General features: G+C 38.3%; 1 protein-coding gene across 10 annotated transcripts; it reads right to left on the bottom strand.

Annotated features, from left to right (window-relative positions):
• Positions 1 to 3133: 3133 nt before the first annotated feature.
• On the bottom strand, positions 3134 to 22652 carry SLC25A27 (solute carrier family 25 member 27; the record flags this gene model as incomplete). Of its 10 annotated transcripts, none has more annotated exons than XM_084889843.1 (9): positions 3134 to 5339; positions 8779 to 8881; positions 9659 to 9751; positions 13446 to 13530; positions 14368 to 14480; positions 16618 to 16740; positions 17283 to 17367; positions 19745 to 19932; positions 22513 to 22652. In XM_084889843.1, 9 exons carry the CDS (start codon positions 22569 to 22571, stop codon positions 5268 to 5270), a joined length of 921 nt encoding a protein of 306 aa, XP_084745969.1. In that variant the 3' UTR covers positions 3134 to 5267. The 10 variants fall into 10 exon arrangements, 9 of the variants coding, with proteins under 9 accessions (XP_084745969.1, XP_084745966.1, XP_084745963.1 ...); XM_084889840.1 differs by having other exon boundaries at positions 19741 to 19932; positions 22513 to 22646; XM_084889837.1 differs by having other exon boundaries at positions 19741 to 19932; positions 22327 to 22618.
• Between the last annotated feature and the right edge of the window lie 599 nt (positions 22653 to 23251).

Raw genomic sequence — 23251 nt, 5'->3', positions numbered from 1 at the left:
TAAAGCTTGAGAAATGAGTAAAGAGTAGAAACATGGATAATGAATGCCTACCATTTATTAGTGCCTTTTATGTGTTTGGGAAATACCAGCCTAAGGGCAGTAGCTGAAATCATAGAAATTTGTGGCTTTTCCTAGAGAGAGAGAGTGAAATTGAGAAGAGGGCCAAAATTAGAATCTTGAGAACCAAAATTTAATAAATAGCCAATAGAGACTGAAAAATAGTAATGGAAAATATAAGTGACAGGAGGGAATAGTATCATGGAAATCAAAGTAGAACATAGTATTAAAAAAGGAGGGACTGCCAAAACTGGTTTGGCTCAGTGGATAGAGCGTAGGCCTGCGGACTGAAAGGTCCCAGGTTCAATTCCAGTCAAGGGCATGTACCTTGGTTGCGGGCACATCCCCAGTAGGGGGTGTGTAAGAGGCAGCTGATCGATGATTCTCTCTCATTGATGTTTCTAACTCTCTATACCTCTCTCTTCCTCTCTGTAAAATATCAATAAAATATATTTTTTTTTAAAAAAGAGGAGGGACTAATTCTCCAATGTTTAAAGCAATTCCCATTTTATTTGCCCCTTCTGTCCTCAGCTCCTGAGCATGACCATCTTTGTAATTAACAGCTATCCATTCTTTGTAGTCAGAGCAGAACTATATTAGTAGGGAGAACAGGATTAACAGCCGAAATGGATTTAGTGTAGTGATAAGGTAGCATCCTTTTTTCTTATATAATTATTTCAGCTCTGACATCCTAAATTAAGCCAGTTTCTTTCTCACTAATAAAAAATAAAGATTAAGATTTAAAAAAGATACATAAATTTATCATTTTAACTAAAAAGTACACCAGGATAAAACTATACATCAGGACAAAACAAAACCCTTAACAGCCAGTGAGGATTCTTAAAACATTTATTTAAAATATTAGAATGCACTATATTTACTCACATATATTCCTGTTATAGATATTTTCAGCAAAAACACCTCTTTAAGCATCTTCATCTGCTTTTATCAAACCTTCAAAGTGGATCCTGCTGCTGTTGACAATCACAGCAGCCTGTTGGAGGTAAAGTATGGGGAGAGAAAAGCAATCATGTATCCCTAAAAATTAAAAAAACACACATTTGAGCGGGGAAAATGTGCATTTATTTGTATGGCATCAATGAAGGCCAAAAGAGTGATATAATTTCCATAGACACTCTAAAATGAATAACATAAACTCGTCATATATGTATTAACTACTAATCAACTTACCAAGTATTTTGTATTACTTAAAACTTTCAAGTTATAGGTTTTTTTGTGGAACAGCTATTAAACTGATGAATACCTCTTTGAAATGTTAATTACATACATGTAAACATGTGATCTTAGGAAAATACAGTTAAGCATTTAATATGGTCAAGAAACTCATGAAATCAAGTATTACTGACTTAACAATTACTCTGACAGTAGGAAGAAAACAACAAGTGTCTTAACCATATGTGCATAATTTTTTTTCTCCCCACCCCCCAAAAATCTATGAATTCAATCAATATCTTTTCATTGGCTCTTGTTTGAATTGTAAGAGAAACAGAGATGTACCTAAGGGGACACAGGCAGACACCCATATATTCAGACATGTAGCCCCAGTAGGGGAGGCAGTGGGAGGACGGGGGTTGAAGATGTCTAGGTCCTCAGAGATCATTCTAGATGCTACTTCTGGATGTAGCTGATGGAAATGAGGAGGGATGGGTGGTGGTGGTGGTGGAAAGCCAGTTGGAGAGCCCAGTGTGAACACTGCCTGCAAGGCAGCTGTGAGCATCTCCAGAGAAATCAGTGAGCAATGCATGTAAAAGAGGTAGAGTGCAGGTATGCAGTGAAATGCAAAGGTTAGGAAAATGAAGTCAGATGGAGAGGTTCTTACATATGGTACTGAGAATTTTAATTTTTATTGTGTGTAGAAAGGACCAATTGAAGAGAAAAAAATGGGCTGACATGCCCAGAGTTGTCTGAAGATGACTGCTACTATGTGCATTTCTCAGTGAGAGACAGGCCAGCCATATAAAATGCATTATACTTTTCAAACTTTTTTTTTCAAGTTTGTGTTATACTTTAACGCCTGAATAAACATTTACCAATCTTGAAATATGACAAATCAATTAAGTCCAGGAAAAAACAAATCCCAATGAATACTTTTAATCTTATCTTTTCCACATGGCATAAATATAATGGTCCCCTTCAAGCATATGCAATTTAAGATTCTAGAGTTCAATCACTTCACCTTATCAAGAAGTAGAAATCAGAGAAGTGAAGGAAACTGATTATAGTTAGACTTTGTCAGAGTAGAATCCCAAATCTGATCAAGGTCTTTAAAACTCACGCTGTCCTACTTCCACATTATCTGGCATTTAATTATAATATATACTTGTTCGGTAATCATTTTTAAGAGTCAATGTTTAACTGGGAAGAAGAGAATTAAATAGTGCCCCCCAATTTGTTTTTTAGCCACAGGTCCTGAGGGAATCTATTTTCATTAAAGAAGAAAGACATATATAACTATTTAAATTGTTAATAAATGGTTGTGCTTAAATCTTTGAAAATAATAGAACAGCATTTTTTTTTTTTTTACATTTCTGAATGTTTACTTTTTCTTAGCAAGGTGAAAGAAATTTCAGACTAGTTTTATGATAGATTGTAAAAATAATGAAGAAAAATTTAATTGATTCATGCTGCATGTAACTGTAATCAACATTTTTTGAGTACCTAATATCAAAGAAATGCTACTAAAGAGTAGTGATATATATAAAACAAGACATAAAGACATAATCCTATACTAGTCACAATAAAATACACATTTGGAGAAGTTGATAAAGACACATGGTTCCTTACTAACAGCAAATTTAGGAACTGTTAACTCTTTATTTGGATATATATGCTAAGTCATTTATAAAGAATAAATAACTACATATCTAAAAGTAATATATATATATTTCAATGAGAAAAAAATATTTGGGAAGAGAAAAAATGTGGAGGTTAAGCAAAAGAAATTTAGATATTAAGTGTTATCAATTCTGAACTGAAGATAAAACCACATATTGAAGTAATATAAGAATGTGAGATTAAAATGGTTAAGTCTTTTAGTATGGACACAAAATTACTGAACTTTTTATTCCTTTTTATTTATTTTATAGAGAAGCAAGATGATTTCAAGTTGGTAAAAGTAAAGCAAAGTTACAAAATACATGAATGAGTATGATTTCACTGGAAAAGTGTGAGTGTGATGGGCTATATGTGTTGAATATACAGGATTTGGTCAGAGTATGAGGTCTTAATATTCAAACTAAAGCATGGTGACTCCATTCTAAAATTTACACTAAAGGCAACAGAAGCTAACATGAATAAGACAAAAAATGACATGAAGAAAAATCTGTACAATAGCTGTTACTTGTAATTAGATATGTATTTTTATCCTGGCTCTGCTACTAAGTAACTTACAAGCATAACAACTCTTAAGTTTTGGGGTATTAGTTTCTTAACACCTAAAATGAAAGGGTTAAACCAGATGGTCCCAGGGAGTCATTTTAGGTTAAAAAATTCCAGTCATTAATGTTGAGTCCAGGTACTAAAGAAGAATCTTGGTACTTAAGCAGTGTTTTCACCTGAAGTCCCTCAAGAATAAAACTAAATAAATATTTTTATGGTACAGTTGTATATAGTTCTTTTGATCCAGTATAATAAGAAATTAAGTCTTTACTTAATTTTAATTATTATAAAACATAAAATAACCAAAGTTCCCAAGGTGGTTCTAATGCATATTACTTGGGAATATAATTATGTAATATTATTTTAAATGTATTGAACAACTCGATGCATCCAGATTGACAAATGCAGTCGGAAACTACACCACCTGAAGATTTCATGCAAACTGTACAGAAAAATCAGCAAATTAGTACATCACACGAAAATATATTTTAGAGTACATTTCCCCTCTTAAATGGCAGTGATTGTGCATTAGTGCAACCACAGAATGCTTGCAAACCTTTTCAACAGCAACCAGGTCTATGGCAACTGTTTGGTTAACTTCAAGGTGAGGGCTTTCTGAGTTTTCCTATTTTGACAGTTATGACATTTACCCATAACTGTAGCCATCCATTCAGACATGCCCATTGTCTGGTGTTGGGGGAGTAAGTGGATAGGAGTGAATCTGAAGAACTCTCTCATCTTTCTAAAATTAGAAAATGGATGTGATTCAGGGATTGGAGGGGGATATAACTATATCATAGGCAGTTTATCACATTTTGGCAGGAAGCTCTGTCAAACTGAGTAAGATTCAGACTAGAGACAGCCTCAGTGTGATTTCTGGGTTCTGGCTCTCTCCTTCTAGAATCCTCAGTGTTAGGGAAGGGGAAACGAGAGGATACATGTCAGAACTGGCTGACTTAACATCAGCCTTGCTTTTAAATTGCCACTAAAGGGCTTATGATAACAAGATGCTTTATATAAAAAGATCTATTCACCTGCACTTTAATCAAGTGAGTTGAATTTTTAATATATTGACGTTTCTTGAGAGCTAGCAACAAATCCAGGTTGTAAGAGGACATGGGACAAAGTAAATACTGTTTTCATCAAGCTTCAGTCTCTGGCTATCAGAAGTCCTCAACAGGTGCGTGGAGTGCGGACCAGTTAACACAGGTCTAACAAACGACAGGGTCCTGACAGAAAGCAGCTTCTTTCCTTCAAATCTAAACATCCTACCACCTTGATTTTTTTCATCTTCCTGGCAGAAAAAGGTACATTAATGTCCTTGAACACTAGGGAAATTCAAAGTATTTATTCACGAATTTTCATTCACTTCTATTTAATGTACAGTATGTGCACTTTAACAACAACAGGAATGTGAATTAACAAGTTAAATACATTTCTTCATCACTATGTATGTGTGTATTCTTCCCATCCCTATTGTCTACTCCAGATCTGAGCTGCTGTCTCCCTCTGGCACTTCTCCTGTTATTCTCTTCGTCTCAAAGGTCAGCTCTCCCAAGAGAGGAGGTCAGGCTTGCATCTTCTTTAGAAAGTGCTCTGCTGGGTCCACTGGGTGGCCTGTGTTATCCAAGCAGATTGCTTCTGAACAAAGAGGAGTCAGAGAACTCGGGCTTCCAGAGAAAAACAAAGTGCTGTCCCCTATAAATCACAGTCTCTGCAGCGGAAGGTGTCTTCCTAACGAGGTAGAAATAATAGGGGGGTGTTGCAGATGCCCGTATTTCACTGATACTGAACACTGTCTCTTTAAGGGCTTAAAATGGTCTGACTCCACTCATCTCTCTGATTTTTTCATAAGTAAGCCAGAACACCAGTGACCAAGGGGTCTGCAAGATTAACCAAAGAAGTTAGTGCAAATTCAAAGCAATTCTGAATATTCTACATACATGTATAACGTCTTTAAATGACAAAGTCATTTTGAATCTTCCTAGGCTAAAAACAAATATTTTTATTTTGCCCTTGCAAAACACCTTATAATGCACAAAATATTTTCATGTAGCATTATTTCTCACCAAACATTTTCATGTCATATATTTTCTCTGTACAATTTATAGTTGATATCCCTGTTTTACAAATGAGGACACTGAGGCTTAGCAATCAAATGCCTAATAACATGTTGTGGGTCTAGACTACAGGCTTCTGGCTTCCATTTCATAGTTCTTTTTCACTGCATGTAACTGCCTATAGGCTCAGGCTGAGTATGTCTGAATTCCAGGCTGGCTCTTCTACATTTGGTGTATATGGAGCATGACAAGGAGGCACTTAAAGACTTGGAAGTGAAGATGAAAAAATATTCTGACAAAACCAACACATAGGGTATCACAAAACGGGTGTAAAGTTCATGTTAAATAGAGAACTTCCAGCTCAGAAAGACTAACCTGAATGAAGTTATAACTGTGCCAAAAGGAGTTACACTTAAGGGAATGAGGGTTATTCAACAAGTTATAAAATGCTAAAAGACACGGGAAATCACAGAGTGAACTTTGGGAGTAACCATTAGAAAAAGGGTGCCTTGGATTCCATTCCTGTATGGTTTGGTTTATAGGTGATGGGTAATGTTAATCAGAGAAAAACAATATCAAATTAGAGATATAAACTTAAGCAATTGGACTATAGAATGTATTTGGTTAGACAGTTTGTAAAGCAATGTATGTCAATGTGTTTGGAAATATTAATGTATCTTGATAGACTGAGAATTTACTATAGAGTGGATTTAGGAGACCACACCTGGGTCAGTTAAATGTCTGAAGACATACGTAAAATAATGTGAAGTTGTGATGATATCATATTCTTGTGACAATAACAACGAAGTGAACCAAGAACTTAACTTTAAATGGAGCAAGGAGCAGAGGCCTTAGTAAAGAATGGACTATGCATTTATTTCTAATTGCTCTGGTCATTAGACTTCTCCCTCAAGTTAGTGACATAGCAGCCAAACTATATGCAAAGAAAATGTATGTTAATCAGGGATTGAGCAAAGTGAGCTCATATTGCTTCTACCTGATGGAAGGGATTGGGACTGAGTTCAGCTTGGTTTTGATATATATCAATTTGATATGTATGCCATTTTGTTGTATTGACAGCAAGCTTCAAAACTTCATATGTCAAATTTCCTGAAGGTGTTAAATCACAAATATTTTTATGCTTAAAAATTCAAATTTTGTGCCAAAAAAAAGAGCATTTGTGGAAAGTTTTTAATTCATTACTTTATTTTGAAGGAAAGTGCAGTTGAAAGTTATCATATACTTTGGGAAGCTTTTGGTGAACATGCTCCATCCCAAGATACTTATGAACACTTGTTTAAACGCTTTAAAAGTGATGATTTTGATGTGAAAGACAAAGAATGTCCAGGTCAACTGAAAAAGTTTGAAGACCAACAATTATAAGCATTACTGGATGAAGATGTGTGTCAAACTCAAAAACAACTTGCAGAAAGATTAAATGTTGCTCAGCAAACAATTTCTGATCATTTACAAGCAACAAGAAAGATTTCAAAGAAAGGAAAATGGGTGCCACATCAACTGAACAAAAGACAAATGGAGAACTGAAAAGTCGTCAGTAAAATGTTGCTTCATTGGCACAAAAGAAAGTCTTTTTTGCATCAAACTGTGACTGGCAATGAAAAATGGATTTATTTTGAGAATCCCAAATGCACAAAATTATGGGTTGATCCAGGTTAACCATCAACGTTGACTGCAAGGCCAAATCACTTTGGAAAGAAGACAATGCTCTGTGTTTGGTGGGATCAAGGAGGTGTGGTGTATTGTGAGCTTCTAAAACCAGGTGAAACTATTAATACTGATTGCTACCAACAACAAATACTAATCAATTTGAACCACACTTTGTTCGTGAAATGACCAGAATATGCCGTAAGACATGGCAAAGTAATTTTGCTTCATGACAACACACCACCACACATTTCAAAACCAGATAAAGACACATTAAAAGATCTTGCCTGGGAAGTATTAACCTACCCGCTGTATTCACCAGACCTTGCTCCTTCAGATTACTACTTGTTCTGACTGATGGCACACACACTTTCTGAGCAGCACTTCAAAACATACGAAGAAGTGGAAAATTGGGTCTCTGAATGGTTTGCCTCAAATAAAAAGTTCTATTGTGACAGTATCCATAAATTACCTGAACAATGGTGGAAATGTGTAACTAACTATGGACATTACTTTGAATAAAGCACTTTGGATGTTTCTCTTGAAATTATGTTTTTTTCTGATTACAGAATCTGCCATTATTAACCTGTACACCTATTAAGTAAACTACAGAACTTGGCCAACAAGGTCCTTCTCAGCAGAGTCCGTAAGTACTTCTCTAGAAGTCTCTCCTACCACTGTCCTGTGAGGCCTGCTCCCCAGCCACAATGAATTTTCTGCAGTTCTCTGAACACCAGGCCCACATGTGACTTGATGCCTATGCCCATTCTTTGATGCCCATACACATGTTACTCTTGACAAATGCCTACCAATCTTTCAAAGCTTAGATCAGGTATCACCACTGTGAAGGCTTTTATGGTATCCTAAATAGTTAAAGGAATTTTTACTCCACTACCCATGTTCCCACAGTGTTTTGGTCGTACCACTGGCAAAGCACTAATATAACCTCCTTAATAAGACTATGTCCTCTAGAGCCAGGCTGACTGGCTTTGATGCCCCGACTCCACTGGTTAACCACCTGCACTGTCTAAGGTATCCAAACTGTTTTTGTTTCCCCCTCTATGAAAGAGAGAGATTATAGTAACCTGCTAAATAGATTGTTGAGAGAATTTCGTGAGTTAAGCCATAAAAAATGATTAGCACAGTACCGACTGTATACCAAATGATTTTGGTAATACTAGCTTTATTTCTGCATTTTTAAATACATATAAATGGGTAATGTAGCATGTGCCATCAAACTAACAAATTCTATTTGAAATATTAGCATTTCCATAGGAATGATCTCTAGTATTAAATCAGTACATCTGTCCAAAACAACAATATTTTGCCTAAATAGATTACTAAAGGCTTCACAATGCAAAAGAATCTGTCCACTGGCTTTATAACAACAGAGTATCAACCTATTAATTCCTGGATGTAACTGAATTATTTTACTTTAATCTACCAAAGAAGGTAATAGGACTCTGATGAGAAGTCAAAGAAAACAAAAAGAAAGAACTGTGTTTTGGGGGCAGGGCCATGCTAGAAAAGAAAATAGATCAAAAGTAATGTAAGTACAAAGAAAACAAAAACAACAGAAGGAAAGACCGAACTTTACCATTCGCAGCCAAGATGGCAGAAAGCCTTTATACAGACTCATGAACCCTTCGCCTTGAACAGCCTGCACCAAGCAGTCAGTGGACGACTTATACAAAAGTCCCCTGAAAAGGAAACAAGACAATTCTGTTAAATACCTTGCGTGTAAATAAATAAATATAAACTAAAAATAGACTAAGGAAACTTGCTAAAAGTAAAATATTTCCTGCTTGTTTACAACAAATACTATTTGTGTTTCTATATACAGTAAGTCCTCACTTAATGTTGATAGGTTCTGCAATTTCAAGCAAAATGGTGTATTCACAAAACCAATTCACCACAAGCTAATTAATAGAAACAAGAGTTAAATTCCTACAGCATCTCATCAACATTATAAGGAAACACCACTGAATAAAATGACATTATTTGAAGACCTGCTGTATACAGATCACCTTTTTGAGTTTAAAGATATTTTTAAGGTTGACTCTTCTGATTCATCCCACCCTTGGTTTTATACTTAGAATTCACTCTACCTGGTCTCTTCCAGAGAGAAAATACTGTTTTATGTCAGATCAAATTCTCCATGTTACCTGTAAGTCATAAGCTTCTGAAGAAAGTACTCTGTAAATTCTCAGCAGAGTATGTTTTCAAAACCTCCTTGAAAACAATAAAGTCACAATAAATATCTTTTGTCTAAATATGATTGTTAAATTAGCTCATTTCCCCAAAGGCACAGTACTTTTTCATCAGACAAAGAGCAAGTAATTGCATAAAAACAACTTCCTGGTTGAACACACAAATACTTAAATACATTTCTATTAAGAATAAACAGGGAAGCATCTTTAAAGATCAATGTTATTAGAGACATTCAGACACATGGACACTGAAGTCTTTCTACCTACCTTCCTTGCTTATCTCGTGGTTGATTCATTATTCGGCTTTTGATGACATCAGCTGGTGTTCCCAGAATAGAAGCTACCAGTCCAGAACAGAAGCTATAAATACAAATACATGAAATTGCATGATAATATGTTTCAGTTTATAAATTTTAATAAAAGGGAATTTAACATTGAGAAAGAATAGAATACTAAATAATTTACTATAATATCTTTCATAACAATGCTCTTGTAGCTTAAAATAAATGCTAAATTCATTAAAGAAGTAGAAAAAAAGGAAAAACAAAAGAATGTTTTGGACAGCCTGAATCAAGCAGTCAGTGGATAACTTATACAAATCTCCACTAAAAAGAAAAACAAGACAATTATACACTGAAAACCTACTGGGGATAGGCAGAACAAGAAGATGCGATCCTGCCCTTGAGGCACTTACACTCCACAGGAAAAATGAGTAATGTCAGGTGCTGATAAGTACTATGAAAAAATGAAACGGGGGAATGTGATAGGGAGTCACAGCAGAGAAGAAAGTGTCTATGCAAAGACCTGGAGGAAGAGCACTGCAAGCAGAAGGAAGAACACAGTAAAAGCCCCGAGTCAGGAATACTCTTGGTGTGTCAGAGGCGGAAAGTAACTACATGGCTGCAGCATCCTGAAGAGGGTCCATCCAGTTGAAAGACTAAAGAAGGAGACAGAGCGCAGCCAATGAAGGCCATTAAAGGAGTTTGATTTTACTCCCAGTATTCTCTCTGAGCATTATGCTCTAATGCTATAATTAAGTGTAGTTCTCTGTACTTACCACCCTATCCAATAACTCCATGCCTTTAATTCTTTCATTTGGAATGCCCCGTTCCCCACATAATTGGAAAATTCCCAGTTTTTTCTTTAATCTATGCTAAGGCATAAGGTTGAGAAATTTCTGCTTATTCCTCTCTCTAACCAACAAGGTTAATCTCTCCTTTTTGTTAAAGGTTTCTTGTCAATTACTAAAAAGAGACAAAATGGATGTCAACTGCATAGTAAATAAAGATTATGTAAATGTGTGACTGGAAAGTTAAGAAACCACTATAAGTACATGTATACAGACATGAGAGAGGCAATACAAGAACATAATCAAAATTTCATAAACAGACAACTCATTAACTACTTGAAGTTTTCTAAGAGAAAGGCACCTGATGAGAAGAGGGGTGGCCAACCTGATCACAGAAAACAGAGGCCCAAGACCCAGACGTTGGCAGCTGAGTCCACAGTGTGGGATCATGGAAGCCTAGAGAGGAGCTTGTTTGGCTAATGGAAAGCTGGAAAGGAACATGGTGTAAAATATTAAACAGAGACCGAAGGATGCAACTGCTGAGGGCCTCATCCTCTTATCAAATTGTTTTGATGCCACAGTATGATCTGGCTGACATCTTTAAAAAAATAAATATTAAAAGAGGGCAAAGGCCTCAACTATGATATGATACCTAGAGTCAAAGTAAGAGGATAAGGCAATAACAGGAGATATATTTCGTCAAGTTACTCATAATGGGCATGGATACTTTGCTATTGACTTTTATCACTCCTTGCTAGTAATAGCCCAAAATGTGGCCCAGGACACAGTGAAAGTGAAAACAGACAGAGGTGACTGGGCGAGTCTTCTCTAGAAGACCAATGGTTCTCTACTAAACTAGGTTAAATATCTCATCAGCACTTTGTGAGAATCAGCGACACTCTTCAGGATCAACTAAAAAACCATGCTCACATATAATCTTCACACAATAGAGACTAATCTTCTCAGTTTTACCTAATAGCCTCATGATCTCACAAAAACAAAAAAGGGGATTATCCTGGTCTTTCTGTTTTATATAATTTCCTGACCATTAATCCTAGTACTATCCCATGTTTTCTTTGCTTCTCCTATTAACATACCTTGTCACCTGCCTTCCCACCTCACCAAATCCAAATCCTGGCCACAGGCTTCTACTGCTCCTGCCCTACTCCAGGACTTCATTTTACTTACACCATTTTAAAAAACTGTGCTAAAATACACATAACACACAATTTGCCATTTTCACCATGTTTACGTGTGTAGTTCAGAGCTTACACAATTTTTATTATTCTTCATATTGAACTCCTTTCCCCAGATGTTGGCAGCTTGGGTAAAGCTCTCTGATTGTAGAGCTATATAGTCCCCTTCACGCCTCCATGAGCATTCATTTTAACTTTCAGATCACACAGCACTATTTACCTTCTTAGATTTGCGTTCACAGTAAGCAACTTTGAGCTGCTCACATACCATACATACTCATGCAATGCACTTAAAAACCTGATCCAGTGGGTGAAGCTCAAAAATGAGCCAAATACTAATCATTCCATTTTCTCAAAACCTTAGAGAATAAAGCTATTTCAGATTAGGGCTGGAATATATACAGCTGGAAATTTCAAGTCATTCCAAAAAGATATACCTGGAAAGTGGAGTAGTGTACATTAAACAGATTTACTCCTACTGGGAAATCCATGAACCTTAGGTGAAAAGTGTGGGATTTCAGACTATTTGGTTAGAAAGACAAGGTAAAAGAAACAGAGATGATATCACTGTGGGACTTTTGGAAAGACCTGACTTATCTGCTCCCATAGTACAGCATACACTGGTCCAGACAAGAATCTGGAAAGGTAATTCTCACGATGACTTGACTGGGTAGCAACTGGTGAAGAAGGTCTCACAGGCAGAGGGGACAGCATGCACAAAGATAGTGAAGGAAAGAAAAGTACGGTGACTACAGATACAACACATACGTTTATGGGGATGGAGGTAAAAGTTGAAGGAGCCCTAAAATCCTCAGTGCTCTGTGAAGAGGCCAGAGAATGTATGGTGTAGACTGTGAACACACCTGGGTAAGAGTTTGGAATGGGAAAGAACAGTGAGCAAAGACATATAAAAAGATTGCCCTAGCAACACTAAAGACAACACTGATTTTAAAAGAGGGAGAACGAAGAAAAACTACCATAGAAATATTTAGTTAAAGTGAACCTGAATTAGGAATCATTTGTATCTATACCTATATATCTCCAAATATCATTGGTTTGGCACTATTAATGTACTATTTTTGGGGTTGTCCAAATACCAAAAAGGGTGCTAGAATTTGGAAACAAGACCAGGAGCGAAATAAAACCATTCTAATGTTAAGGATATTAGACATCTTCAAAATAGCCCATTCTAATGGATATTTGAATTTGTTGCTAAGAGGTTACAGTACATATTACTCCTTCCTGGAATGCCCTCTTCCTGTCTCTGCCTATCAAAGCACAGCCCTTCAGGACACGTATCTAATTCTATCCCCTTCCAGTGGCTCTTACTTCTCCCTCCTCCAAACTCTGCAGTAACTAGTCATTTACTGTACAATGTTTGTAAGCTTGTCTGGTTTTCTGTCTTAGTAAATGTCCTGGGGAGGAATTGGGTTTATGTTCTGTACTGACTACAAAGGCCCTGCACAATGCCTTTAACATAGAAAATGCTCAAACACGTCTGCTCAATGATCATTAGAATCTGACCCTGGCAGGGCCCCAAGGTGCAAATATTTGGGAAAATTTAATCTATAACATTCTACAACTTCGTCTCTATGTTCTCCATTTTAACTGCAACAAACTTTAAGAAAATTGCTTTTTCTAAATATACTATCACCTTTCTCTAAGTGTGATATCCCTAGATTCCCAATCAAGAGAGACAAAAAAAAAAAAAAAAAAAAGCATACGTCAAATATGGAAGAAAAGGTGATCTGGAGAAAAAATAAAGTCTAAAACTAAAACAACCACTTACCTAGATAAACTGTGAGTCATGATATTGTCCTCAAGTGTTGTATTCAATACCAAGTAGTGTTTCACTGTATCATATGTGGTTAAATCTGGCAATAGAAAGAAAAGGAAGATAACTTATTTATTCAACAATGAGTGTCTTTTGAATCTTAGAGAAGGTATGGAGTAGAGAGGAGACCTTAGAAATAATTTGGTCTTTTATCTTTACCAGAGGCCTGATGCATGAAATTCATGCAAGAGTAGGCCTTCCTTTCCCCGGCTGCTGGATCCCAGGACCCAGGCTTCCCTCTGGAACCTGGAACCCGGGCTTCCCTCACAGCCCTGGTTTCATCAGGAAGGTTGTCTGGAAGGACTTCTGGTCTAATTAGCATATTACGCTTTTATTATTATAGAGGCCCAGTGCATGAAACTTCATGCACACAGGGGGGTAGGAGGGGCGGTCTCTCAGCCCAGCTTGCACACTCTCACAATCTGGGACCCCTCATGTAGAGTCCAGCCCCATCTCAGCATAGCTCTGGTTCCCCAGAGCCTGCAGGCTGGGGGAGGGACCTAGAGTCAGTCCGATGGCAACATGGCTCCATTCCCACATCTCCCTCCCACTACCACATGGCAGGCAGCTGGGTCTGTCACGCCAGCTGGGACCCTAGCCTGGTGTATGGTCATCCATCAGGAAGTTTCAGTCATAACAGACCCTGCTCTTTAAATATTAGGATTGTCACAATTTGCTTATTTTGGGGAATCCTTTTCACATGCCATACCAAAAAGTGAAAATGCTCTAGGGAAAATTCTCAATTACAGTGCAACATAAAAGAAGACTATTATCAATATATGCTATTAAAAAATACCATTTTTTATTTTTCCTGAGGTGAGTTCCAATAATTATTAAGGCTATTATACTTCTCAGAATTCAATGAAGTTTCCATTACCTCCCATATTCACCAGCGCTGCTCTTTGGACATTGGGTACCCAGCCTGCCCAAAGCCCACGTATTCCTCCTTCAGCTAAGATTTTTGCAAATGCATGATGCACACCACGAAATCTAAGGGAAAATAAAAATGAAATATAAAAGCTTCATGCATTCCTTTGTATGGAATGTAATTGGATAAGTTTGCCTATATAGCTGTTATGATTTGGAGTAAAATAACATCTTAATTACTAAGAATTGTTAGAAATTAAAGCAATCCACTTAATCTAATTTCCAGATAAACTTAAAAATCCTTTAGAAAAAAGGCCAACATTTAATTAAACATTTTAATGTAAATCTTTATAAGCTGTGTCAACCTCTTCTCAGATTTTTGAACACATTAAAATTGTTTTCTTGATATTTTAAATAATCAGTGCACATATTAATTATAGAAAGGAATAGTAGTTATCATACCTCTGAGTTTATTTTACTACTTTATGGGAGACCTACAAATTTTGTAATTTTGCCAAATAACATTGATCCTCACATAATCTTTTTAAAAAATATCTTCAGGCCAAACAGTAAGGACAACCTCATCATATGAGGTTTAAAATAGAATACTTTGGCTTTATCAAAATTTACTATTTTATTCTTATTTTGCTTGTTTTTCTATACATATATTTTTTTAAAAATGGTACTGAACCATGAACCAAATCTGGAAAACTCTGGTATAAAATAAAGATCTAGATTTGATATAGTTAGAAATACCTGAAGTCAAATGCTACCTTTCCTACTTACTAGCTGTGTTGTGTGGCTTTTGCTCAGGACTTACATTTTCTGATTCGCACTGAAAAGTAAATATGACATTTATTAGGCATGCATAATTACTATGATTCTACATGGGAGGTATGGTCATAAATGGCTAACATAGCTAAAACTTATTGTTCACTTATTAAACACTAGACTTTTTTATACACATATGGTACATTTCATTTTTGAAAACTCTATGAAGTGTGTATCCAATTTACATCTGAGGAAACTGAAGCTTAGAGAGGTTAGGAAACTAAGGTTATAGAGTTAAAATGTGGTAAACGCTGGTTATCTGATCCCAACATTCTTCTTCTTTACAACAATATTCAATGTTTTTATTACTATAGCAAACCAAAAAGTTTCAACATTAAAGATGAGAGAGGGGAAAAATTGAGGCAATCAATTCAGATTATTTCTGGATTCCAATAGTTAGTTCTCTTCCTATATCCAACCAGGCCACATCACTTCTCCTGCTACTGAGTCATTAGACCTTGTTGCCAGGTGACAAAATAGGCCCTGGGGTTCTGTTGAACTACTTGGTTAAATCAGAGTGGTTTCCCTTTCTCCTCTGTGGTGCAGGCTCTTTCCCAGCCCAACCTCGTTTTCCACTGAGTCAGTTCGGGGAGCAGCAGAGCAGAGATCCATGGTCAGGAGCAAACTCCAAAGGAGGCTCCAAACCTCCTTCACCTCTGGCTCAGCCATAGACCTGCAGTCTCAGAGGATCAGACCCCCATCACTCAGCTCAAGGTGTCCGGCACTTTTCCTCTTTCCTGAGAGGGAGCTATCTATCTGCAAGACTTTGCCCCTTTCCTGGGGGAAACTGGCAAGCGGCATTTTTAAAAACTGTTGAACATGAAGCCCTTGGAAGAAAGGCAAACTTCAGTAATACAGTGTAATGGAATAGGAGGCTTTCACATCACAAAGGTGTGGTTTCCACACTTCCTTGGTAAAAAGAAGAGGAGCAGATTGGACAGGGAAGCAGGAATAACTTACAAGGTCAACTTTGCTATTTCCCTTCTTTCAAGGAGAAAGGGAAGCTAAGCTAAGCTTCTGGCACCTATGAGCCAGGCAGTCTCACCGTCAAACAGACCTTCTAAGATGGCTCCTTGTAAAGACAGAGAAGCACAGACTAGAAATGTTAATTGATTTCAACAACACCAGGCCATCATGGCTAAATCAGGATTCACAGCAGGGCAAATGTTAATGATCAAACTCTTTAAATTGCTGCCTGGGCTGGGAAAGGCAGCCCACACAGAATTTGGTAGAGAACATGTGCACCTTTATCATGCAAAGAAAAGATCTACCTTAGCTCTCCTCATAATGGATACAATTTCCAAATTAAGAGTCAAAACGAATGTCTTTACTGAATGGTGAATTATAAACATGCATATGTCCATTAGGTTAATGTTCAAAATACCATGGAGACAAAGGGGAAAAGGTGTGAATTAATTAGAGAACTTACCGCAGTGGTTTTCCTTCCAGTTTCCTTTTTCCTTCCATTTGCATCTGGACCTTCACTAGGTCTGTTGGGTTGGCCAAAAACTGGCCAACCACACCAGCCAACATCCCTCCAATCACTGATTTCCTGATTATACAAGCAGATACATTTTTAAAGGTGACCATTAATTTCACAACTTTTGGAGTAAACAGTACCATGCTGGTACAGTCCCTGCATATGGCATGTAAGACAAAACGAGGAACAGACCCAAACAAATCAGAGGAAAGTGCACGATTTGTCTGTTTACAGAGGGCAAAGTTAAAGGACCACAGAAAGTGCAAATTCAAATAGTTTGCCCAGGTTACACATTGGTAGAGGAGGAGTTTGGGCCCATTTCTGTCTTACTCTAAAGCCCAGGAATTCCCAGTAGGAAAAGGAATACAGAATGTGCTCTAAAATAATTTTTAATATTAAAATATTAAATACATACATAATTTTATGTACATATATACATGAGTATACAAAATGCAGTAAATGGTCAATTATTTGGATTTATATTGTTAACATTTATTATTTTAAGCCTGTAACTTGAGGCGATTTCGATACAATGCATAATTTTATATAAATCTAATGGATAAAACATTAAAAGCTTAGGGGCACTAGCATCTTATTTTCAAAACAGAACTTACCAAAGGGGATAATGCTTATCTTCATTTTTGTGAAACACAACTTCACGGAGATGTTCATATGTGACCATTCGACCTCCAGAGTACACTGTGTAAGAGAAAGCATGAAAGAAGTGGATTCAGCTATATGTTTAATAAAATACCTGGACATCTGACCTGGCCTGGTTGACCTCCCCAGCTGGCTCTTTTCCTCATGGAGCCTATGCCTCTGAGGACGGATGCACACGGACTTCCTGAGGCTCTCCACAGGTGGCATGCCTTTGTGAGTCTCAGGCCTGATCACACGCTGGCTGGTATTTCTTGCATGGATTCTCCCTTCTCTGCTTTCCTAACTCCTCCTATCTTCAAAACTCAACTCAGAGAACTACTTTTCCAGAAACATTCTCTGACCTTTGCTCCCGTGTTCTAGGCTGTCATGGCACCCGCTGCTTCTACCGTGTTCCCACAGAAACACACAGGCACACACCTAAGTCAGCATCCATAATACTCATTAGAGATGGACTTGATTTTCTTGCTCACCTTTTCATCAGACTATAAGGTTTTCAAGGTAGGTTTTCATTACCTTACATGCCCTAGTACAGAGCTGGGTAAACAGCGGGCATTTTCATTCAATAAACATATAGACCTTTATTGGATAATTTATTATCCTACAGTCATTTTTCAGTGGTGTCAAATATATGAAATTAAGCTTAACTGTAAAACCATATATGGTGGTCAAAAATACACATGAAAAGAAGTGAAATTCAAAATAACAATGGGAAGCAAAGGAGAAAATACTTTTTAAAAGGATGAAAAATAAACATTATTAAAATCAGTACATACTATTCATATAGAGAATTTTTCTTGGTGTTTCTGGAAGTTTGATGAAATATTTCGAGATATTAAAAAATATATACAAAGTACCAAAACACATTTGCACATTTTTGGATAGTTCTTGATGAATGCACTCATCTGAAAAACTGAAGCTTTAAAAACAGTAAGATGGGCTGAAGCCGGTTTGGCTCAGTGGTAGAGCGTTGGTCTGCGGACTGAAAGGTCCCAGGTTCGATTCTGGTCAGGGGCATGTACATTGGTTGCGGGCACATCCCCGGAAGGGGGTATGCAAGAGGCAGCTGGTCGATGTTTCTCTCTCATTGACGTTTCTAGCTCTCTATCTCTCTCCCTTCCTCTCTGTAAAAAAATCAATAAAATATATTTAAAAAAAAAAAAAAAGAGTAAGATGGAAGTTACTGCTGGGTAGTTCTCTAACCAAGGGTCCCTTTGAGAGTTGAGGAAACATGATGAATATAGAGGAGTAAAATGCCACACCTGTCCTACCACCTTTTATTTTTTTCAATCCTCACCTGAGGATATTTTTTCCATTAATAATTTTTTTTATAGAGAGATTAAAAGGGAAAGGGGCAGGGAGGGGGAGGGAGGGGAGAGGGAGGGGGGAGGGAGAGGGAGGGAGGGAGAGAAAGGAAAAGAGAGAAGGGGAGAGGGGGAGAGGGAGAGGGGGAGAGGGGGAGAGGGAGAGGGAGGGAGAGAGGGGGAGGGAGGGGGAGAGGGGAAGGGAGAGGGAGATGGAACCTACAACTGGGGTACATGCCCTTGACCAGGGTGACCCTTCAGTACTCAGGCTGATGCTTCAGCCACTACTCAGGACTGCCCTACTACCTTTTGAAGCCAAGTTTATGTTCCCCTGTTCACAAACTGAAAACTCAACACCTCTGTCTTTATGAGGGCCACTCATAAAGCAGAGCAGATAAGTGTTCTCATTGGCTACAGTGTACTTAATGGCTATTTTCCTTTAAGAGTGACCAGAGGCCCACATAGCTAGCTAGTTAGGTAGTCTGGGAAACTGAGGCAACCAAAAGCACCTTTTTAACATGTACTCTATTGCCAGAGTTGCACAGTCATTCTTGCTTGCTGTCTTTTCAGAGTAGCCTGGTTTCTAATGTATTGGTGAGATGTGGAATTATGGTCAAATATATTTAATTTTCAAGAACATAAACATTTTTAATTTTGTGTTTAATGTTTCTAAAATAAACAAATACATAAATTATGTGTGTTTTCTTAAACTTAAAAAGAATTTTATTGGGAAAATTTTGAAACATACGGAGAAGTAGAGAAAATGATATAACACTCCTCAGTATCTATAACTCAGATTTATAAAGTGCTAACATTTTTGCCCTATTTGCTTCATGTTGTGTGCTTTTTCTTAATTAATTTAAAATCTATTACAGATATTATGACAGTTCATCCCTAAATAATTCTATATGTATTTCTAAAAATTTAGTGCAATAATTCTTGGTAACAATTGGGAGTTTATTTTCTTCTTCTTAAGAGACTATATATTCATTTATCACATTAGTAGAAAAAAAAAAAAACTAACTGGTTTTTGGATAGAGCCAAAGAGAAAAGCAGAGGAGACAAACACAGAAATCAAAACAAACTTACCAGCCAGAATCAAGATAAATACCTACGTGTCTGTAAATGGCAGGTGTCACTCCTTGCCAAAGCTTTAGAAAGCCTTCTTCCTGGACGATCCCGAGGGCTGTGCGCACCATGCCCCGGTAGGGAGCAGGTCCTCTCGCGTTGTCTCCCAGCCGAGCAAGGGCAGCTTCTCCTTGCATTTGGAGTCGAGTTTTTGTGAGGTCGAGGGGAAAGGTTGCTAATACAAATGAAACAAAATGAGGGGAAACCCACAATAATCAGAGGAACAAACAACAATTCTAAAATCACAGGACTAATACTTTCATCACACAATCAGTGATTCTCATATTTTAGAGAACATCAGAATCGGCTATGGGAATCCGTTGATCCATAAGCACTCCCAAATTTACAAACCACTGTTCCAGAGCACATCCCAATCACCAGGAGGAAAAGTGACAAGGCTTGGGTTCTTTTTGTTCAGAAATTTCAGTCTAAAATCTATTTTTTTGTTCTTAAGTTTTGCTTTCCGATGGTTATAATTCCAGGTATCCATAGTCTGTAATGTACTCTTGACTGCAATTGTGATTTAGATCTAATGTGACTTTTAGACTACTGTATACTTATCCTAGGTTCTGAATGCCAGATGGAGCTGAATTCTATATTCTCATAGATGATGTTCACAGGCAGATGAATCACTAACTTGTTTGAGACAAAGAAGATGCAATAAGGAGCTTAAAATATCATCTTTTATATACGAGGATGGCATGCTCATTGGCCTTGTATTAAAGCACATGTTGATTTTCCAGCACTGACAATTTTTATGCATCGCCTCCTTACAAGTGCTAACTGCCCCTGAAAATTATTTTTCTAATGATTACATTTTGAATTACAGATAGACCTTTTTCCTTGAAACAGAGTGGCACTAACTAGCCCAGAGTAGGAATATCAAGCTCATCACTTTATATACACAATGTCCCGAATAATTGAGATGACCAGATTCAGTTAAGTTCATGAACATTGCTAACATTACATAAGTTTTTCAATGACTCCCACTTGATACAAAACCATAGCTATGTCTTTCCAAAAGAAAACAGAGTCGAAGAGGATATTAAATCTTGCTACTAGTCTTTGGAAAAATTTATATCTTGCCAATAGTTTCCCTAAAACAGACGTAATTAACATATAGAGGATTCAAGCAATACTTCATTGAAATATGAAAAGTCTTAAGACCTAGGAGCCTTTATTTGAGCATAGGTTATGACTCTCAAAAAATTTTTGTTTTTCTTGCTAGGTACTTAAATCATGCTCCAGGTTCTGATCCTAAATTGTTTTGCACTCAAAACCATCTCATGTTTTTATTCTCCCAGCCTCCTCACAACTCTCCATCAATTTTTAACAGAGGAAATACAAGCCTTTGGTCAGAGGGGAAACATCAGTTTAAATAAATTTTAAAAACAAACAAAAACAAACAAAAGGACAAAACAAAATAAGAAGTCCCACCTGGAAATATATCTAATCATTCAGCAACCTGCTTTTAAATTAAAAAGAAGAAGTTGATCAATTATATTTCAGTAAAAACAATGAATGAAAGTAATTCTCCATGAGTTTGGGGTGGACAGAGGAAAAAAGGAGAAGGTTTAAAGGGCAAGAGTGCAGGAGCACAAAGGGCGAGACAACAGATAAGGTGCTGGCTGGGCTGGAAATACAAATTAACTCACTTTAGAACAAGACAAATATTTACAAATGATAACAGATCAGGACGGCTACTTTTTGTTTGTTTTAAATGGGCAACAAAACGAAAGGGTAATCTTAAAATCCACAGGGAAGGTTTCACAGGGAACGGTGGGCTCTACTCACAAAAACCCTTGGAAGAAACACCACCTGCTCATGTGAGGGCATCCTCAGTCTGTTCTAGGTGGCCTTCCATTTTCCCTGACTTGCTTACACAGAGGTACCTGCTCATCTCTATGCTCTTCTGATAGGTAACAATACCTTCATTATAATAATACATGTCTCCCCACCAGCCTATAAGGTCAGAATTGGGTCTTTTAAACTATATCTCCACAGTCTCTAGCGTTGCAGTAATTATACTAATAACACGATTATTGGGGGGCCCTGCCTTGGATTTAGTATTTATATACTTTTGACCTTCCAGAATCCTGCAAGGTAAACATAGATGAGTTAAGCTCCAAGTGGCCAACTGGCAGGTGCTGAGTACATGCCGAGTCAATTAAGTGTGACCCGTTAATAGCTTAAGTCCCACAAGTTGGTTCCACAATTTGGACCCAAAAGACAGTGATGGAGTGAGGCTGTGTAAGAACATAAATCTCAGGGACATATGTAATAATTTCAACAGTAAAGGTAAGTTTTTTTTTTTGTTGTTGTTTTTTTAAGAAAAAAGAATAGACATCCATGAGATGATTTCAATAAGGATGAAAAGTGGATTTTGTTTTTTAAAAGGTCATCCTCACTAAAGGGGAAATGACTCCTTAAGAGGAATGACAACCCGTGAAGCTCCTAAAAGCACACGTTTGGGTGCAATTGCACACCTCTGAGGGAGACGAAATTAGGAAAGCAAAGTCCTCAGCGACCCCCCACTCCCTCCTCCACACAAAGATGGCCTTGCCCGTACCCCGCCACCTCTGCTGGACACGTGGGGAAGGACAGGGCGCAACCTCGCGTACTGCACACACCCGGGAACGAAGCCACCTATCTGCCGGTCCCGCCTCCCCTCCCCCGCTCCCCCGCTGCCACCCCTCTTTCCAGGGCGGCGCCACAACGACCGGCGGGAGAGGCCCAGGAGCGGGCGTCCGGGTACCTAGCTCGGCCACGGTGGCCGCGCAGCCGGACAGAACGAAGTTGCTGGCTCGGGGCCATCTCTGGACAAGCGGCAAAAGCCTCTCCTCATCCTCGGGGACCGACATGCAGCAGCAGGACAGGACGACAAGGCACCCCTTCTGGCCGGCGCGGGCGCCACCGCTGGCGTGCCACCCTGCCGGGGCGGCCTCTCCTCAACCGGCCAAGGGCGTGGCGGCGTCCACGACCCTCTCCCGGCTTCGCCCTGCGAACCCGCAACCTTCCTAACAGCCGGGGATGGAGTGGTCCAGAGGACAGAGAACAGATAAACAACGCGGAGCCCCAGAGGCTTCTGGGAAATGTAGTCCCCCGCACTCTGCGCCAATTGGGCCGCGTTCTCTGATTGGCCGCAATCTCGCTCTCGCTGAGCCCTCTGTATCCATGGCAACAACGCATGTTTGTGTGGGGGGGGGGAGTTTCTCCCCCGTCTTTGACCCTCCGAACCCGCCCTCCGACCTCGGTCCAGCCTCAGCACCACGGACCGGTTGGCTAAGATCTGAAAGAGAAGTGGGAGGGGGCGATGATGCAAAAGTCATCTAAAAACTGGGGCGGGGAAAGGCGACTACTCTTGGAAAAGCGAATAAAGCTGCCAAAGTTGCAGCAAGGAAACATTGCGAGGTCCAGTCCGGTGGATGCTCCCGATTCCCAGAGGGAAGGAACAAGTGCCAAGGCAGGAGGACTTTTCCTTCTCTGATTCTGGA

Source organism: Pipistrellus hanaki, assembly GCF_964339955.1.
Source record: "Pipistrellus hanaki genome assembly, chromosome: 7".
Classification (NCBI taxonomy): Eukaryota; Metazoa; Chordata; class Mammalia; order Chiroptera; family Vespertilionidae; genus Pipistrellus; species Pipistrellus hanaki.
This window is presented reverse-complemented; position numbering and strand designations above follow the sequence as displayed.